We start from the raw sequence: 15807 nt of genomic DNA, 5'->3' as shown, positions 1-15807 counted from the left end.
CGCCATTAATCAGGAAGCATGCAAACTGCATTCTTTAAAATGATGCAATACCCACAAATGGACTGAAAAGTCTATGCTTGAAAGGGGAGGCCTGGTGCACGTCTGAAGAACAGGAGATGCTCTTTAAACGGATCACTGCAACTGCTCATTACCTCGGCCCTCCCACAGTAACTTAAAACAATACAAACATATTTAAAAAAAATAAATCAAAAATATAGTAACATATAACCCCTACCCCCCTCTTTCCTTCATTACCTTCACCCATTCACTTCAACTGTCCTCAACTTCACATCATTCCTTCTCTCCTCTCCCATCTTTTTCAGCAACAAGGCCATCTCTCCAATTGTATCTAGTACTGCATCAACTCCGCCATTGTCAAAGTCATCAGATCCATCACCACCACCTTTTAGTCATCTTCAGTTTATCTCCCTAAATGCAGCTGCACACCTCCAAAAAACAGACAACCCCCAACTCCTCCACTGACTCCTCACATGCTCCCTGAATTACCTGCAAATTCCTATAAAGAATCCTAAAACTCTCCACGCTGGCTCATGAGTGTGTTTCTCCACACAATCTTATCCAATTTAAACCTCCTTTGTACTTCTCCACACACTACACCAATGCTACTGCTATAAGCACCACTGCCTTTACATTCTACCATCCAAATTATTTTTTTTTTAATCTTTACCTAGTTCATAACTCTAAAACCCACTTCAATTTTAGCTCAAGATAATTTATTTGCTTTCTTTCCTGTATCAAACGACACTCGTAAAGCCACAATGTATGTGGCGACAACACCAACTGTTTTCAGCAGACATCAATGGTGCATGCACACATACTGTAAAGGCGTTCACAGGCATAGACCAACAGAGCAGAAAGGTTTTTATAATCAGTCTAAATACAACAATACTTACCTGATGACATTCTTGAACACAGAATGTGTTCAGAGACAGAGTACTACAGAGAATTACAGAGTAATTAGGCTGGAAGTCTACTTCTTACATCCTAACAGTTGGGCTAGCTGTATAGGAGCACCAGACGTCTTACAGAGGGATCACACTGGCATGCTGACAGGAACTCAAGACCAAGCCCTGAACCTGTGTCCAAAGCTGCCTGGACTAGCCAACATGCCCTGCTGGCAGTCATGACAGATCCTGGCAGAAATAAACCAGCATTACACCTCTAGAAAAGTTACTCTGATTATGATGAAGCAGCATGCGGCACCATCCACGCTAACAATTTCCAAGTGAAGTGCTTAAAGCCAGGCTTTGACGAGAATTGAGCTACAAGCCAGGCTCTTGCTAACTTCAACGTAAGGAATAGGTGCCTGTAAATCACATCATTAGACTGTGTAAGTCAAGGTACTTCATATAAAAATTCTCTACCTTTCCTGAGATATGAAGAAAACATGAGGTGCAAATGGAATACAACGGTGAAGAAGTCATCAAAACTATGAAGCTTTAATTCAGGAACGAAACAGAAGCTGTGTAGTAGGTCTGTGCAGAGGCTCTGGATGGCACAGCCAATGCTTCGGAGCAGAATGAAGCCACAGAGTTTTACATACGTCAGTACTGCCCTGGCTCTATAGGAATGTAAGGTAGCCACAGAAGAGTTAAAGAATTAAGTCATGTTTTCTTGTGAGGCTCCATTAAGCAATAAAAGTGAGTCTTGTGTAAAAGGATTTTTAGTTCATCATTACAAGTGCTGGTAATGAAGAGGATGCATGCTGGAAATGTCAGATGATCCATAAAGAACCACTGCTGCAAGATTTATCACTCTCACACCACACTGTTCCATCACTCCACCTGAATAATGAATGCTTTTTACATTCACATTTGTGTACAAAACCCATTTGCACAACAGAGAAATAACTCTGGAAGCAGACAGAGATTCTTCCTAATCTCTCGTCCGGGCCCTGGCTGGGCTGCCTGCACTAAATAGCTGCGCAGTTAACAAATACATCAATGCTAACCAATGTATCACTGCTACATCACCTTCCCCCGTACCACACTCCCAACTGTCGCCCAGCTGACTTCTGTACGAAAAAAGCAGCAAAAGCACAATTTATTTTGCAATAACACACTACAGTGATGGGGCATTAACTAACATTAAGATTAATTGCTCTGAGCTAATGAATCATCCATTACTAATCCCTCAGATGAGGCTAGGCAACTAAATAACAAGTTGTAGCTAGACTTTTATTAAAATCTTTGCAGAATCTCGCCTTGCAGTCGTGGTCACAAAGAAATGTTTATTAATTTCTACATGAGATTTCTTGATAGAAAAAAAGAGAAATATTGTCAAGAAAGACAAATCAAACTACAGATGAGTAAGTCAGCAATATGTCAGCTCCTTTCTAGTTACCACGTCCCTTCGCACTCCCGCGACGCAGTACTTTCAGTAAATGAAGCTTTCAGGTAGTTTAGACCTGACTGCCAGGTGGGTAAGCGTCCTAGGCTCTGCCCAGCGTACGAGCACACTCCTAGAGAGTAGAGGCAGAACTGGTAATCACAACTTGTTTGTGTGTCAAAGCACTGAGACAGTGCCTCAGAAGACATTCAAATGATACAGCTTCCTGGTGCATTTGTTGGAAATAAGAGCGAGAACATCACCTCCAATCTCAGCTACTTTATGATCCCACACAATGTTTTTCTGTCTAGTTAAAGCCTTTTACTTTTTCTCTTTTTTGGCTCTTGTTCACAGACACTCTCTACAGGTAAAAGATGCCTACCAGTTTCCATCTCTGCTCTGGAATAGCAGTGATATCCACAGGATGACGCTCTATTACATTGAGAAAACGGGCCTCGGGGACAGCAATAGCACAGATTATATGGATCCACCTGGAAAAAAAAAGTGAAGAGACAAATCAGAGTCTACCGTTATTTGAATTAAATACTCAAGAGGGCAGTTAACATTTCTCTGACTCCCTCAGTATCAAGGCATATTTATGGCGGCTGGCAGCCTTGGCAACATTACCAACTGATTGTTAATCACAGTTGTACAAGATAAATGTCTCTGGAAAAACAGGGATCAACCTTCTTATGCATCTCATCTTGCGTGATACTAAACATTCTCTGAAAATACTCTTCTCTAAGAATAAACCATATTTAACAGCATTCAGAGCCACATTACCTCTGCTATTGAGAAGCCTGGTGTAGAGTGTAAGACAGCACAGTTATTCAAGCTCATCCTACCAAGTTAGTGAGTAGCAGTTACCTCCATAATGCCAAAACTAGTTGTCACACTGAGCATCAAGACCAAACTCACAACTCTAGAACATTAGATGCAGTATGGAAGGGCAAAATATTTAACAACATACTTACCGCCCATCAGTGGTCATCTGAAGAGCTCCTCCCCTGAGATTACACAGGCAACATTCCTGTAGGAACAAAACTCCTTCAGAGCTGGACCAAAAAGCTCTGCTAGACTGCCTGTCTTTCCCAAAAAATGACTACACCACATCGCGGATGCAAAGGCAAACTGTACCCTCCCACCACCCATCTCTGCTGAAGTATCTAATGAATTCCCACAGTAAGTTTTCTTTTGTCTCCAGAAGAGTAGATGCTTACCGCTGCCCATGCATTGGCTGAGCACCGTGAGCAAGACCAACTTTCATTCACCAAGTCTGGACGTATTCCGTAACAGCCTGAAAGAAACAAAGTTATATCCTTCAGAGTTTTGCTAACGTATCTGTAGTATTGACTTGTTGACTTTTCAATTCAGAAGCATCTTTGAAATCAGGTGTAGCATTTGAATAACTATATTCAATAGTCTAGGCTCAGACAGAAGTCATAAGGAAAGTCATCCTTGGGAAAGGGGGCAGAATTTGGGACCCGCAGGTCTAAAAAAGAACAAACAAAAAACCCCACATGCAGGTAACCCTCAACATTTTTTTTTCTCTTTTGTAAGGCCTACAACAGCAGTACTTTGATCCTCCAGGCAAGAACAGGGCTCAAAAGTGATGCTACTACTGCTGGAATGCACTCACACATGAAAACAGTTAAGACGACTAGAATTTTAGCATGATTGAAGCAGTCATCTTTGCCAAGTGGTATTATGAGGAAGGACAAAACCACTAATATTGCAAGGAAATTAAATACATGCATTTCACATATTTAACAGTATTTAAACTAAAACTAATTTCTGGTTATATGAAGTGTTAGAAACATCTGACTTTATAGAGCATCAATGACTGTAATGTGCAAGCACCAAATCCTCCTACATACTTCTCTGCAGCACCAAAATAGGAAAGTGGTATTATATTCATTATAAAGACAGGGAAATAACACCAAAAAAGCTCTTAAAATTCTGTAAAAGGCACTGAGGTTTGCCACTGAAGACAAAGGGGACAAGACATACAAATACTTCTGAAAAATTGGATCTACGTGATTTCTACAAGCCTGCAGAGAAAGCCTGTAGCAGAAAATTAAACATCCCACAAATTGCTGGCCAGCATCCTAGCTAACACAAAGTTCATCCCATGGCCTTTACCGATCCTAACAAAACTGAACATAAAATTTCAGCTGGAGAGTCTCCAATTACTGAATTAAACTTAAAAGAAGTTATTCAGAAAGCACTGAGATTGCCACAATAACCTGATTTATAAAAATCGTCCACTTAACCAGATAAACATTATGTCAAAAAAAGTCAATAATATAGATCCACAGCTGTCTTCCACATCTGAAGTCTCTTTTCATCCTAGGGCAAATCAAGAAAGCAGATTCAACCCACTCCTAGAAAATAAGCAGGGGTATTGAATCTAAAAAACTGATCTGGAAACTGAGCTGAAAGAGAAACAGACACCCTTAACCAAAATCCTGCTAGAGCTCGAAGCAGTGCAGAACAGGCTGAAATGTCAGCATTGATTTCTTGCTTCAGGACCACAGGTAGCTGGATGATGGGATCTGAGGGGAGAAATAGTCACTTACTGAACAGCAGATCGTCCCATAATGGTGATCCTAACGGAACAAGAAAAGTATGCTCTTTTTATGGATTTTGTCAACACCTTAAAAGCCCAGAAACCTTCGCAAAAGCTTTCTTCTCTGTACGTCCTTGCCGTTGTCATAACCTGGCACAGTTGGGTGAGGGCACTTCTCAATAACAAGCAGACTGCCAACTGGTTTTACAGCATGCTGCCAGATTAACCAAAATACACCTCAACACTGCAATCCTATAATAAAAGCAAATGGATTCTCTGCAGCAAAGTCAAAGGGATATCACAGTCTAGAAGTACAAACAGCGACAAGGAAACCACAAGACACTGGAGACCACATCAGACTAGATTTAACTTCTGTCCTATCCTCAAGGGTAGAGCACAGGCAAAACAGAAAGCTGAATTTCTCTACACGCTGTCTGAGACTGCAGATTAACATCACTTTGCTCACATCCCTCTGTCCTTAAACAGTATTTGGCCACTGAAACCATTTTGATAGACTAGTCTATTGAAGACATACGGATGTACAAGATGCAGCATCTCTGCCCTGATTGCTACAGAGAGCGCAATTTCTGAAGTAAGAAAGCAGTCTTTATCCTCACGCTCACTCTGCGTCATGTGCTCTTATTAGCCAGAAGTGACCATAATCGCGGATGCAGTACAGAAATAAAAGTTGCATTCTAGTTCTCCACAAGAGACTGTCAAGCTGAGCTGCATGGTGACCTGCGGACTATAAAACTGGAACAACAAAAGTAATTCCAGCTGATGCAAGTCAAATAAGTTTTCCCATCTGTCGAGATCAAACAGCTGAACAGTAATTCGTCGCATCTCCTAGTACGAGTGCGAATATTAACTAGATGTCGTACAATCTACAGTGAAGGTACACTCTACCAGGATTAATCAGATCTTCTTTCAGACATAACTATCAGGGAAACAAACAGACATATGTTCCTTTTTGTAATCAAGTGCCATTCCTACAAACAGTAACACAGACACTAATAAAATATATCTCAGAAACTACTCCGTAATCTCTGATGCACACAAGAACAATACAACCTTACCCAGCAGACCAATATTTGAACAAGCGAAAAGAGTGTGATCAGCTTTGCAATTTCTGCTTTATTACAAAAAATGAAAGATAACAAAAGAAAGAATCTTTTCTGTGAGACAGAGAAGAATCGGCCAACAAAACAAACAGTAAAAAGAGTATTTCTGTGTATTTTTAAGATCAGTGACTGCCAAGATGGACTCGAATATATACACATACTAGTACCAGAAAAGGAAAAAGTGGGAGTGACAGGTATAGCAAGCATGCCCAGAAGGAATTCAAATATAGGCAATGTACAAAGACACTTGTGAGTTTCTCAATACCCGAAACGCTTTGGTGAAGAAGCAAACACTCACTAGCATGAACCTGCAGGCAGCATTTGGCACAGGATATCAAGGGACTGGTTCCATCTTCTCCAATATATGAATTTGAAGGAAGGGGCTCTGTGTTTTCTCCACTTGAGGTAAAGCACATCTCCGGGATCAGAGGTTTGGTCTTTTGTCCACACTTAGAAAGGTGGACGAAAGAGGCGGTCTCCCCTACAGAGACTGGGACAGCTTCTTTATCCATCTGTAAGGACTTAAAAGAGAAAACATCATCATATGGAATTGCCTCTTCCCTGGTCACAATTTTAAGCTTGAAGTCAGAGCATTCCCCTTGCAAAAAAGTCATCCAACACCTGAAGCCATACAGCACCCGTAATGAACTTTAAATCCTGTCTTCTCATGCACACCCCCACCGCTGCCTTTTGCTCCTCTCTCTCTTCCTTAGGCCTGTACTGGGATCTGTAATTTATTCTGAAAGCTCAAAGAAGCATTAGAATAATGAGAAGTTTTCCCTCTTTTTCTTCTGTAAAAATCTAAATTCCTAAATTGCATCTGAAAACACCAAAGAAAAAAAAAAAAAGAAAATATTAATAAAAGCAAGACCTTCCCTCCCCCTCTCCCATCCTTTTGGCATCCTTCCCTACTCTTTCTGCAAGAATTTCTCCAGAAGGACATTTCAAGGTTTCTGGTAGCAGACCAGAGTTAAAAACAAGGGATTAAAACAGCCCAGCTGTACCCGGTTTCCTTACAACCATTATACAACAACATCCAGCAATCGGAACAGATATTTTATTTTCAGTCTGTATAATAAATCAAGAGATTTTATTGAAGGGGAAGGTGGGTTCTGCTTTTCTCGGAAAAAGCTTCCAACACATATATATGCATCTAAGGCACATATTCCTAGTGGACACAGAGAGACAGATTTGGCTCTATGAGCATCCAAGAACAAATCAAGGCACAAATGGGCAAATAACTAATTCATCTGATAAATTTTGCCTTTCTGCTCATAACATATCCCAGAGCGTATTGGTAGTTTCCAAAAAATGATGTATGTGCTTACTCAGTAAATTTTTATTTTTCTGCTTGTTTGCATATAGTCACAAGTCCAGGCCCATTATCTGAACAAGAGCGATCACATGCCCGATATGGCACTGTTTCTCTGTATGAAACAGTGTTTGCAGTGCAAAGCTCTTTATGCGTGATTTAAAAAATCAAAGCTGAGAAAGCCAGAGAAGCCAGGAAAGAGAACAAAAAAGGATCCATCCACTGCCTCTGCCAAATCCAAACACACTTCTTTGGTGTGCAAATTTGCCTTCTTTCTTTATTATAAAGGTCTGCAGCATAACTTGCACAGTAGCCACCACTCAGTACCCACCACTGACACGTCCATCTGAGCAGTATCAGGAATTATTACCTGGTTATACGGGTAAAAGAGGGTACAGACAGCACAGTATGGCTCGCTCAGGGCAGCAGCTGCATTGAATTTTCTTTCAGCTGGGAAATTATGTGCTTTATTCTTCCACTGGAGGGAAAGTAAAGACTTCAAAGCCTCTGGGTCACTCATATCTTCCTCCCCAGAAAATGGAAATGTTTCTAGAAAGAAAAAAATGCCAAAACAATGGACAGTCAGTAGAGGCAAAACTGTCTACAGACAGTAGAGGCAAAACGCAGCAAGGTAGGGTTAAACAGTTAACGTTTCAACAACACAAGCAGTTCAATAAATAAGAACATTCAACTCGTCCATGGTTCCTCATATGTGTATGCCTCAAATACTTCCTTAAATGGATATAATCTCCACTTTATAGGTAGCATAGACAAGATAGAGACACCAATGACCTAACGGAACTGGCTACGAGGAAGAAGAAGGAAGAGAATCTAGATTTACTGCCATCATAACTCTCTCCGCTTTCTAGTTGTGGAAACCTACAACATCCTTTCAAGGAAGCCAAGTTCAAAATGCATGATGCAAGTGCAAGGAAATCCCCTTTTCCTTTCTCCAACTGGGAGCTGCATTCTCTGGAAGACGCACGTGCAGTTCATGCTGGTTTGGTTAGGCCAGCTCCCAATTCCCACCGGTCAGCAGCAAGCCTGTTTCAACCTTCCCGAAGCACATCCTGTACCTGTTTCCACAAACACAAATCTTGGCCGTGAGATATCCTGGGTTCAAGTTTTCATTTTACTTTTCTGCAGCTGCTTCACAGCTACTTCCATCAAGCGCACGCCACTAAGCCTTCAATTTGCATTCACCACCACCTTTTCTTCTGCCAGAGCTCTGATAGGTACTGCTTGTGCTAATTAGTTTGCTAATTCTTTGTTTTTACAAAACCTTTAAAAAGCCCTTGACATTTTATGATTAAACCACCACAGAATCCATTTGTGTCAGTTTGGGGGTCCAAGTTTCTTACCATTCTTTATTAAGGAATTTTGAGTCACTGTAAGTGTTAAAGAAATTTTCCACACGAGACTAAGTGTAAATCACTCACTGCATTGTCAATCTGCAAAGCTTCCAAAATAACAGCTTTGGCCAGGGGAACTCAAAAACATCTTAGTGGAACATAATCCCCAGAGCTCAGCACATTAAACAAAATTCTTCACTGCTTCACTGTTAATTACTGGAAATACGCAGTTAATGTTCCGCTCTCAACAAGTCTAAGCCTCCTCCCCATTTCTACCTCCCTTTTAAGATTTTCAGACCTCTCTTTTAAGATCTTCAGGTTACCAGAAAGGATAAAAGGAACTTGTAGTAAAACACTAATGGCTACGTTTACATCTCAGATTTTAAATGTTCCCCCCAACTGATATATATTTGCCAGACAACGTGGGAAATTTTATTGTGTTTAATTAATCAATCCTTTTTTGCCTATCTCTGTCATGCTTCAAATGAGGGTTACTTCCTAAAAAGTGTCTTTGCTTTCTTACTATATTTTTATCTTGGATGAAAACTGGTATCCATAGGCTAACAATAATTGCTAATACCATCACCTTTTCCACAACACTGCATAGGATTCTGCCGGAAAGGGAGACAAATAGGAAGAGCCTTGCCAGCGGGTGAGTTAGGCTTTCCTTCCTAGAGGAAGATACTGCTCATGCCCGGAGCTGACTGCCAGTTCAGCGTGTATCAGACCAGAGCTGGCCCTCATAACAAAACAGATTTTTAAGGACATGTTCCACAGTCTTAACTTCGGCTAAACGTGCGTGCGTGTCCACGCCTCGTGTAAGGCACAGATAAAATTTAAAAACACCAGTCACCTTGGGTATGCAGATTGATACTTTCAAGATGTCTTAACTTTCAAAGCCAAGCTCACCACTCACCTTTTGAAGAAATCAAGCACCTTTAACAACATTTTAAGACATGAGCCAAAAAACCAAACCACATGTTTCTCCAAATTTTAGTCAAAGCACATCAGGAGACAGGCGAGGATTTATGATACCAGTGAAATCAATGAAACCAGCATCATAGTCCAGAGTGACAGACTGAGAGAAAAAAGGAAATGACTGTTGTATGTTATCACCACCTTCACTCATCTCAGGATGGATTCTAGGTGAGACACAGCATTCAGGAAGGCTCCTACATTTCAAGCAAGTTAAATGCAAGTAGAAAAGGCTAACAATTTGCCTCAACTGAATCTTAGTGTAGCATATGCATTCTTTTAATTTACATGCTCACTCTTCCTCACTGCAGTCTCCAGATCCTCCTTACCCATTAGCCCTGAAAAAGCAAGGAGTGCAGAGGGCTGCTTCTATTCCCTGATGGGGAAGAGAAGAATCCGTTTGATCAGATTTTGCCCAACAGTGCTGTAAATCAGTCCCCAAGAAATGCCAGCTTTCACAGAAAGTTGCTCCTGAGTCAGCCAGCAAAGTCCCCGTACACCATCCAAAAAGTCAAAACAGTGAAAAGAATCTGTCTAATGAGGATCCTTCAGCACAAAGTTTGTTGCAAGGTCTCACACCAAAACAAGATAACTAGTCTCAACTGCCTTTCAACACTTCACTCCGCATTACATATATGCAAGACATCAAATGCATCATCCTTGGTAAGGAAATGGAGCTATGTACATACAGAATATCCCCTTCCTACACAAAGTTTCTCTAAAATCAGTGGATATATTCTCTGAAGGAAAGTGAACAGGAAAGATGTCCTTTTGAATATAAAGTTGTAAGTACCTTGAAAGCAGGGACTGCCAACTACGCCTTCATGTACCCACCCCAGAAAGCAAAAGCTTCTTACTGTGGACTTTTCTATATTCTGAGTACTCTATAAAGTGGGCAAGACCCAGAAGTGGTAAATTACACCACACAACAGAAGTGAGAGAGTCTTTTCTTTTTCTTTTTTCTTGGTTCAGACTGTTATGGCATTCACAGTGACTGGAATGTGGGAAAAGAAAAATCAGTGATGTACAGTTAAGCACTGAGAGACTTTCTAATTCTCATCTCTGGATCTGCCAAGAAAAGTTGGACCCCAACATTCACATGAATTAAAAGCCCAACCAAAAAGTTAGAATTAACTTTTCCCATACACATAACAGCAGTCCTAACCTCCACCACCCTCCGAGGTAAACAGATCTCATTTTAATCCAATATCTAAGAAGGAGCTTTGACTTCAAGATGTTATTTTCTGTGAACTATTTTTTTTTCCCTCTGCCCAAAATGCTGCCTCATTCCGCAGCCAGCAAAATATTTTTCTTGACAGAAAAAAAGCGTGGGAGGTGAGAAGGGACACCTCCCACAGATGAATTTTGGTTCCAGCTGCTGGGTTATCAAAATGGGAACATGCTGCATTTTCTATCAGTTAAGTGTAAAACAAAAAGTTTGAGGCCATCCAGTTATGTTAATGGCTTCAGCAATTTTTCAGATCAGACAAGACATACAAGCATTCTTAATGCTACTGCACTCACCCTCATCACTCGAGGTCTCCTGCTTAACCACTGACAATGGGGAGCGGGTTGGTGGTTTGCCCAGTGGATGACGACGGCTCTTTTTTATCTCCATCTTCATTTTTGAAAAAGCAGAAGCAGTCTGTAACAAACCAGAACAAGCTAGATGGGAAGCCCAAAACATATAGGTAAGCAAAGGAGAGTACAGGACAACAGAGGCAGCATCTTGTCATAAAGAGTTCTTGAATTTACACAGCAAACTTCTCACTGCCTTTTGGCTGCAATCAATTAAGCCTCCCAAGCCAATTACTGCAGTAGATAAAGCCAATTCTACCTCTTAAGATGTCGGGTAAAGGTAAACTACAATGTTTTCTTAAAATCAGAACAGCTCCAAGTCTGCCAATTCCAATAGCTTATGAAAAGTCTGGTCAATCACATAAACAGGTAGGAACCCTAGCACGAAAATTACGTACAGAGCATGTAGGACCAGAAACGTTCTACTAGACCATTACAGTGCATTTTATGACAAGTATATTTATATTGTACTGTACCCACTGCCCTGTGTACCATCCAACACTGTAAATACTGCATGCATCCTAATCACAGGGGCTCACAGTCCTCTTGGGTGACGGGCACTGAACGCATTACAGGTGAGTTACTTTGCACTAGAAATCGACGGTACCACGTGCTTTGGTGCACAAACATGAAGACCAGCACCAGCACTACAGCATTAAGAATGAAATCCAAGTGCACTCCGTGTTACACAGGAGCGAGCAGAGATGAAGGTACTTAGGGCAGCCCAGCATAGCGTAGCATAGCAGTTTTTTTTCCTCTCTAGTCTGCAGCCATTATCTTAGAAAAATTTACATGAAAAGTATGCTAATTGTGCCACACCAGTACGGCAATGCACATTTCCCCCTATCCCCACAACTTCTAACAGTGCTTTGCCATTCCCTTGGCTCTTTCAGCAGCATCATGAAGGAAAACAAAGCTACATAATACTGCTCTGACTTGCTGCTAATTCCTGAACATTTTCTTCCTTCCTCTCTTGGAAACTGTCCTCAGGAAAGCACTCTCCAAGGAAAAGAGATGCCTGTGACAGATTACATGCTATGAACTGTATTGTCCATGAGAAAGTTTTCTGCCAAATTTTCCAATTCTAAATCTCATGATGGAAAAGATCCCTAGGCAACACTATATAGCAGGCCAACACCTGGAAGCATAAAGCACATGCTACCAGCTGTAGAAGTCAGAAACAAGGGGGAAGAATTATCGAAATGTTGGTGTGATCAAAGTTCCCCTTGGGATCGTTTGGTTTTACCACTCTCAGAACAGTTGCTCTGCAGCAGCCATTTGCTTGTGCTGAGTCTTCCTGCCTAATGCTCTGGATGATCATTTCAGTATTATCTGTACTATTAGAAGCAGGAAAAGAGATTCTCTGTTTTATCTTTGGAAGACAATAACAAGTTTGATTAATCAGCTAGCATCAATGCAATGATGGACCGAACTATAGACTGAACTGTGAGAAAATAATCAATCTCTTCCTGTAAAAGCACTCTATGGCTCTCCAACACAGCACTATTCCACTGGAGGCTCAGGCACAATTCAGGACCCCTCTCATTCCAAGTTTAGTCCTCAACTTGTTGCTTAAAACGAGCAAACCTTATAGTCACCTCCTTGGTCATGCATACCTGTAAATCACTGACCTCTGTAGCGACCTCTGTATTTTCTGCTTCTGCATTCTCCTCCTCCTTCACAGGGATTTCCATAGGGACTGTCTGTTCCCGCCAGCTTGGACTCTTTTGCGTGGCAAACTGCTCAAACGCTTGCTGGCAGGACATGCGCTCCTTGTCAAACACCACCTTTTTGGTCCGTGGAACCACATAAAGCATGGGAATGATTGGCCGAGGTTTAAAGTCATCTTCCTCAACTGGTGCCTCCGAGGGCTGGATAATGTTCAGGGGAGCTGGGGGCAAGCTCTTTTCTGCTGTGGACGATGTGGGTACTGCTGGGGGTACTGGTGGCCGTGCTGCTGGCGCCTCGTCCTCTGCCAGCTGCTGTTGCGGTGCAGGCGGCGGTGGTGGCTGCTGCTGCAGAGGAGGCTGAGGTGCTTGCAGATGGTGCTGGTGTTGATGGAAAAGGTGCTTCTTCTTCCTCTCACCTTTTACTTTTGGAGGACGGGCCTTTACTTTGCAGTCACCTGTTTCAAGATAATAGGCAACATTTAGCTTCATATACCAAGATTTCTGGGCATTTAATATTTTTCTCCTTTCATCAAAAAGCTCCAATGCTGGGCTAACTCATTACATTATACAGGCAGACTGAAAGCTGTAGACATATTCAGCTCTACTTCAGCACTGACTGAGAGAAGCCCACTTCAGAAAGAAAAGACTTGTGTCATTTCTATGGACTATTTAATTCTTGACTGGAACAGAAAGTCTGCCAAAATGAATGTTGCCTGGAGGGAAAATATCTAAACCCCTAAGAAATTGGACAGTATGCCAAAAAACATGTAATATACTACATTGGCCTTGACTCTGTACTTCAAGTTTTCTGTATCGGCAGTCTCCAAAGTGGGGTGTGCAAAACCATCCACTGGGGTGCAGGAAGAAAGTATTTTTGTACCATTAATAAAATAAAATAAAATATATCTTTAAAAATAGTATTTTATCTTTATTTCACCCTTTTAAAAATTTCTATTTTTGTGTACGTTTTATAATGTACGTAATACTTTAGCACAGGAATACATGTATAGATTTCATAAATAGATATATATATATCGGGACATGTGCTCAAAATTTTTTTGCTGATAAGGGGGCGCAATCAAAAAAGTTTGGAGACCACCATTCTGTATCACTAGTTTGCCCTAACCCCTGGACCACCCCCATTTACCGCTCCCTCTACTTGCAAGCATAGCTCTTATCTGACTATTACTGTGTGTCAATGCATTCAACAGCCCTAGGAAATGAAGAATTGAACAAAGATACCTGAATCGTTATTACCAAAAGATTTCTACTGTAAGGTCTTTTAAAAGATGCCTTTAAAGCATAAATCAAGTACAGCATTGAACTAAGCCTATTACAGACACCATGTCAGCACTGGTTACTGAGATATCCTTTCCTAACACTTGCTCCATTTGTCCTTGTTTCTCCTAGCTGACTGTCATTCATCTTATCTGCATGGTGTTGCAGGTCTCTTACATGGCTGTGACAACAAAAACACTTCTTGAACAGCTAGACGTCTCAATATTTTTACCAGAGGCAGTAACGACCCATAAAAGTCTTCTCCACCTATCTTCCCAATATAACTCTGTTAAAGGATCCACACAGTCTGATTTTACAGCAGTAATTAAAATTCCTGCTGGCCACTGAGCAAGCGTCTCTAGGTTAGGACAGCAGATGCCTTCACATCTTGCCTTATTCCATCTAAAATGATGTATGTTCCCTTTGCCCAGCTCTTCCCCCACTTCAGGAATGAAGTTATCAGTTCACTCAAAGGAAAGTAAATAATAGATGCTCCACAGACAGATGCCAGTGCTCCATTTATTTCATAAGAGGCTGTTTTTCACCTGCAGATGCTATGACTAGATGACTCTGCTGCAAAAGGTCGTTCTCCAACTAACAGGATGGGGAAGACGGCTGACGACAAGGCAAGACAGAGAAGGACTATTCACCCTAATAATGATGCTTCACCAGTCCCAACCTACTCAGACTCCTCCATTAAGCACTAAACCAAAGCTGACCAGCCAAACCTTGTAAACAGAAAAAATCAGATAAACCATCACACAATAACGAGGTATCTGCAGGAGGAAGGGTTTCAAAAGAGAAGGTGAATAATCCCACAATAAGATAAAGTGCTAAAATCCCTGCTGAAATCTTCTAGGGGATGCCTCAACCTTGACATTTCCCAGAAGTCTGGTCCAATGACTTTATTTACACTAATTTATAAAAATGGGAACAAGTCCAGCCCAAATAGTTATTGTTGTACTTGTGTAGCCAGTCCCTCAGATAAACTGGTTTGTTCTATCACAGAGAAAGGAATATTGAATTTCCTTAGAGAAACAAACATATTGAATGAAAGGCAAATTGGATTTTTCCCCAGTTGCACCAAACCAGATCATATTTACTCTCTATACACTCGGAGAATTCTCTACCCAACAACAAAACAAATGCCATTCACCAGCTTTATTGACTTCTGAACGGATAATTTGACAGCAGCTGGCATGTAGAACTTTGTTTAAAAGTTTTTGCATTAAGATGAACAAACCAGTCTGCAAGTGAATCTATAAAATCAGAAGCAAGGAAAGAGTGAGGTAAAATTCCAAGGCCCTACCTGGCTATCATGAATACTTCTAGAAAGGAAAGGGATCTTTATGCACAAATCAGCATGGCAGGTTAACAGAGGAATGCCTATCAGCTGTCCTTCTGCTGAAGAAGAAAGGCACAAGTAGCAGAGCTAGTATGCATGGAAAACAGTAGCATGACAATGGTTTTTCATGGTGGGAAGACTTGCTTGTCTAGAGATAATTTGAAATACTATCCTGAGTTCACTATAGTTGCAGGTATACAATACCTTTGAGGGGAAGGGGTGTTGGTGGGGAAATCAAACCACTTACATAGGACCATA

General features: G+C 41.2%; 1 protein-coding gene across 3 annotated transcripts in view; it reads right to left on the bottom strand.

Moving 5' to 3' along the window:
* KDM4B (lysine demethylase 4B) overlaps window positions 1–15807 on the bottom strand; it is a 94557-nt gene that overhangs the window by 11846 nt on the left and 66904 nt on the right. For 2 of the 3 annotated variants that reach the window (XM_072845110.1, XM_072845108.1), the window contains 7 exons: window positions 12873–13381; window positions 11203–11323; window positions 7722–7900; window positions 6338–6560; window positions 3570–3646; window positions 3324–3379; window positions 2732–2840 (listed from right to left, as the gene is read on the bottom strand). In XM_072845110.1, the coding sequence (XP_072701211.1) occupies window positions 2732–2840; window positions 3324–3379; window positions 3570–3646; window positions 6338–6560; window positions 7722–7900; window positions 11203–11323; window positions 12873–13381 (1274 nt within the window). The remainder of the gene's footprint in view (window positions 1–2731; window positions 2841–3323; window positions 3380–3569; window positions 3647–6337; window positions 6561–7721; window positions 7901–11202; window positions 11324–12872; window positions 13382–15807) is intronic. The other variant, XM_072845109.1, reaches the window with a different exon arrangement.

Source organism: Ciconia boyciana, chromosome 24, assembly GCF_034638445.1.
Source record: "Ciconia boyciana chromosome 24, ASM3463844v1, whole genome shotgun sequence".
NCBI classification, from domain to species: Eukaryota; Metazoa; Chordata; class Aves; order Ciconiiformes; family Ciconiidae; genus Ciconia; species Ciconia boyciana.
This window is presented reverse-complemented; position numbering and strand designations above follow the sequence as displayed.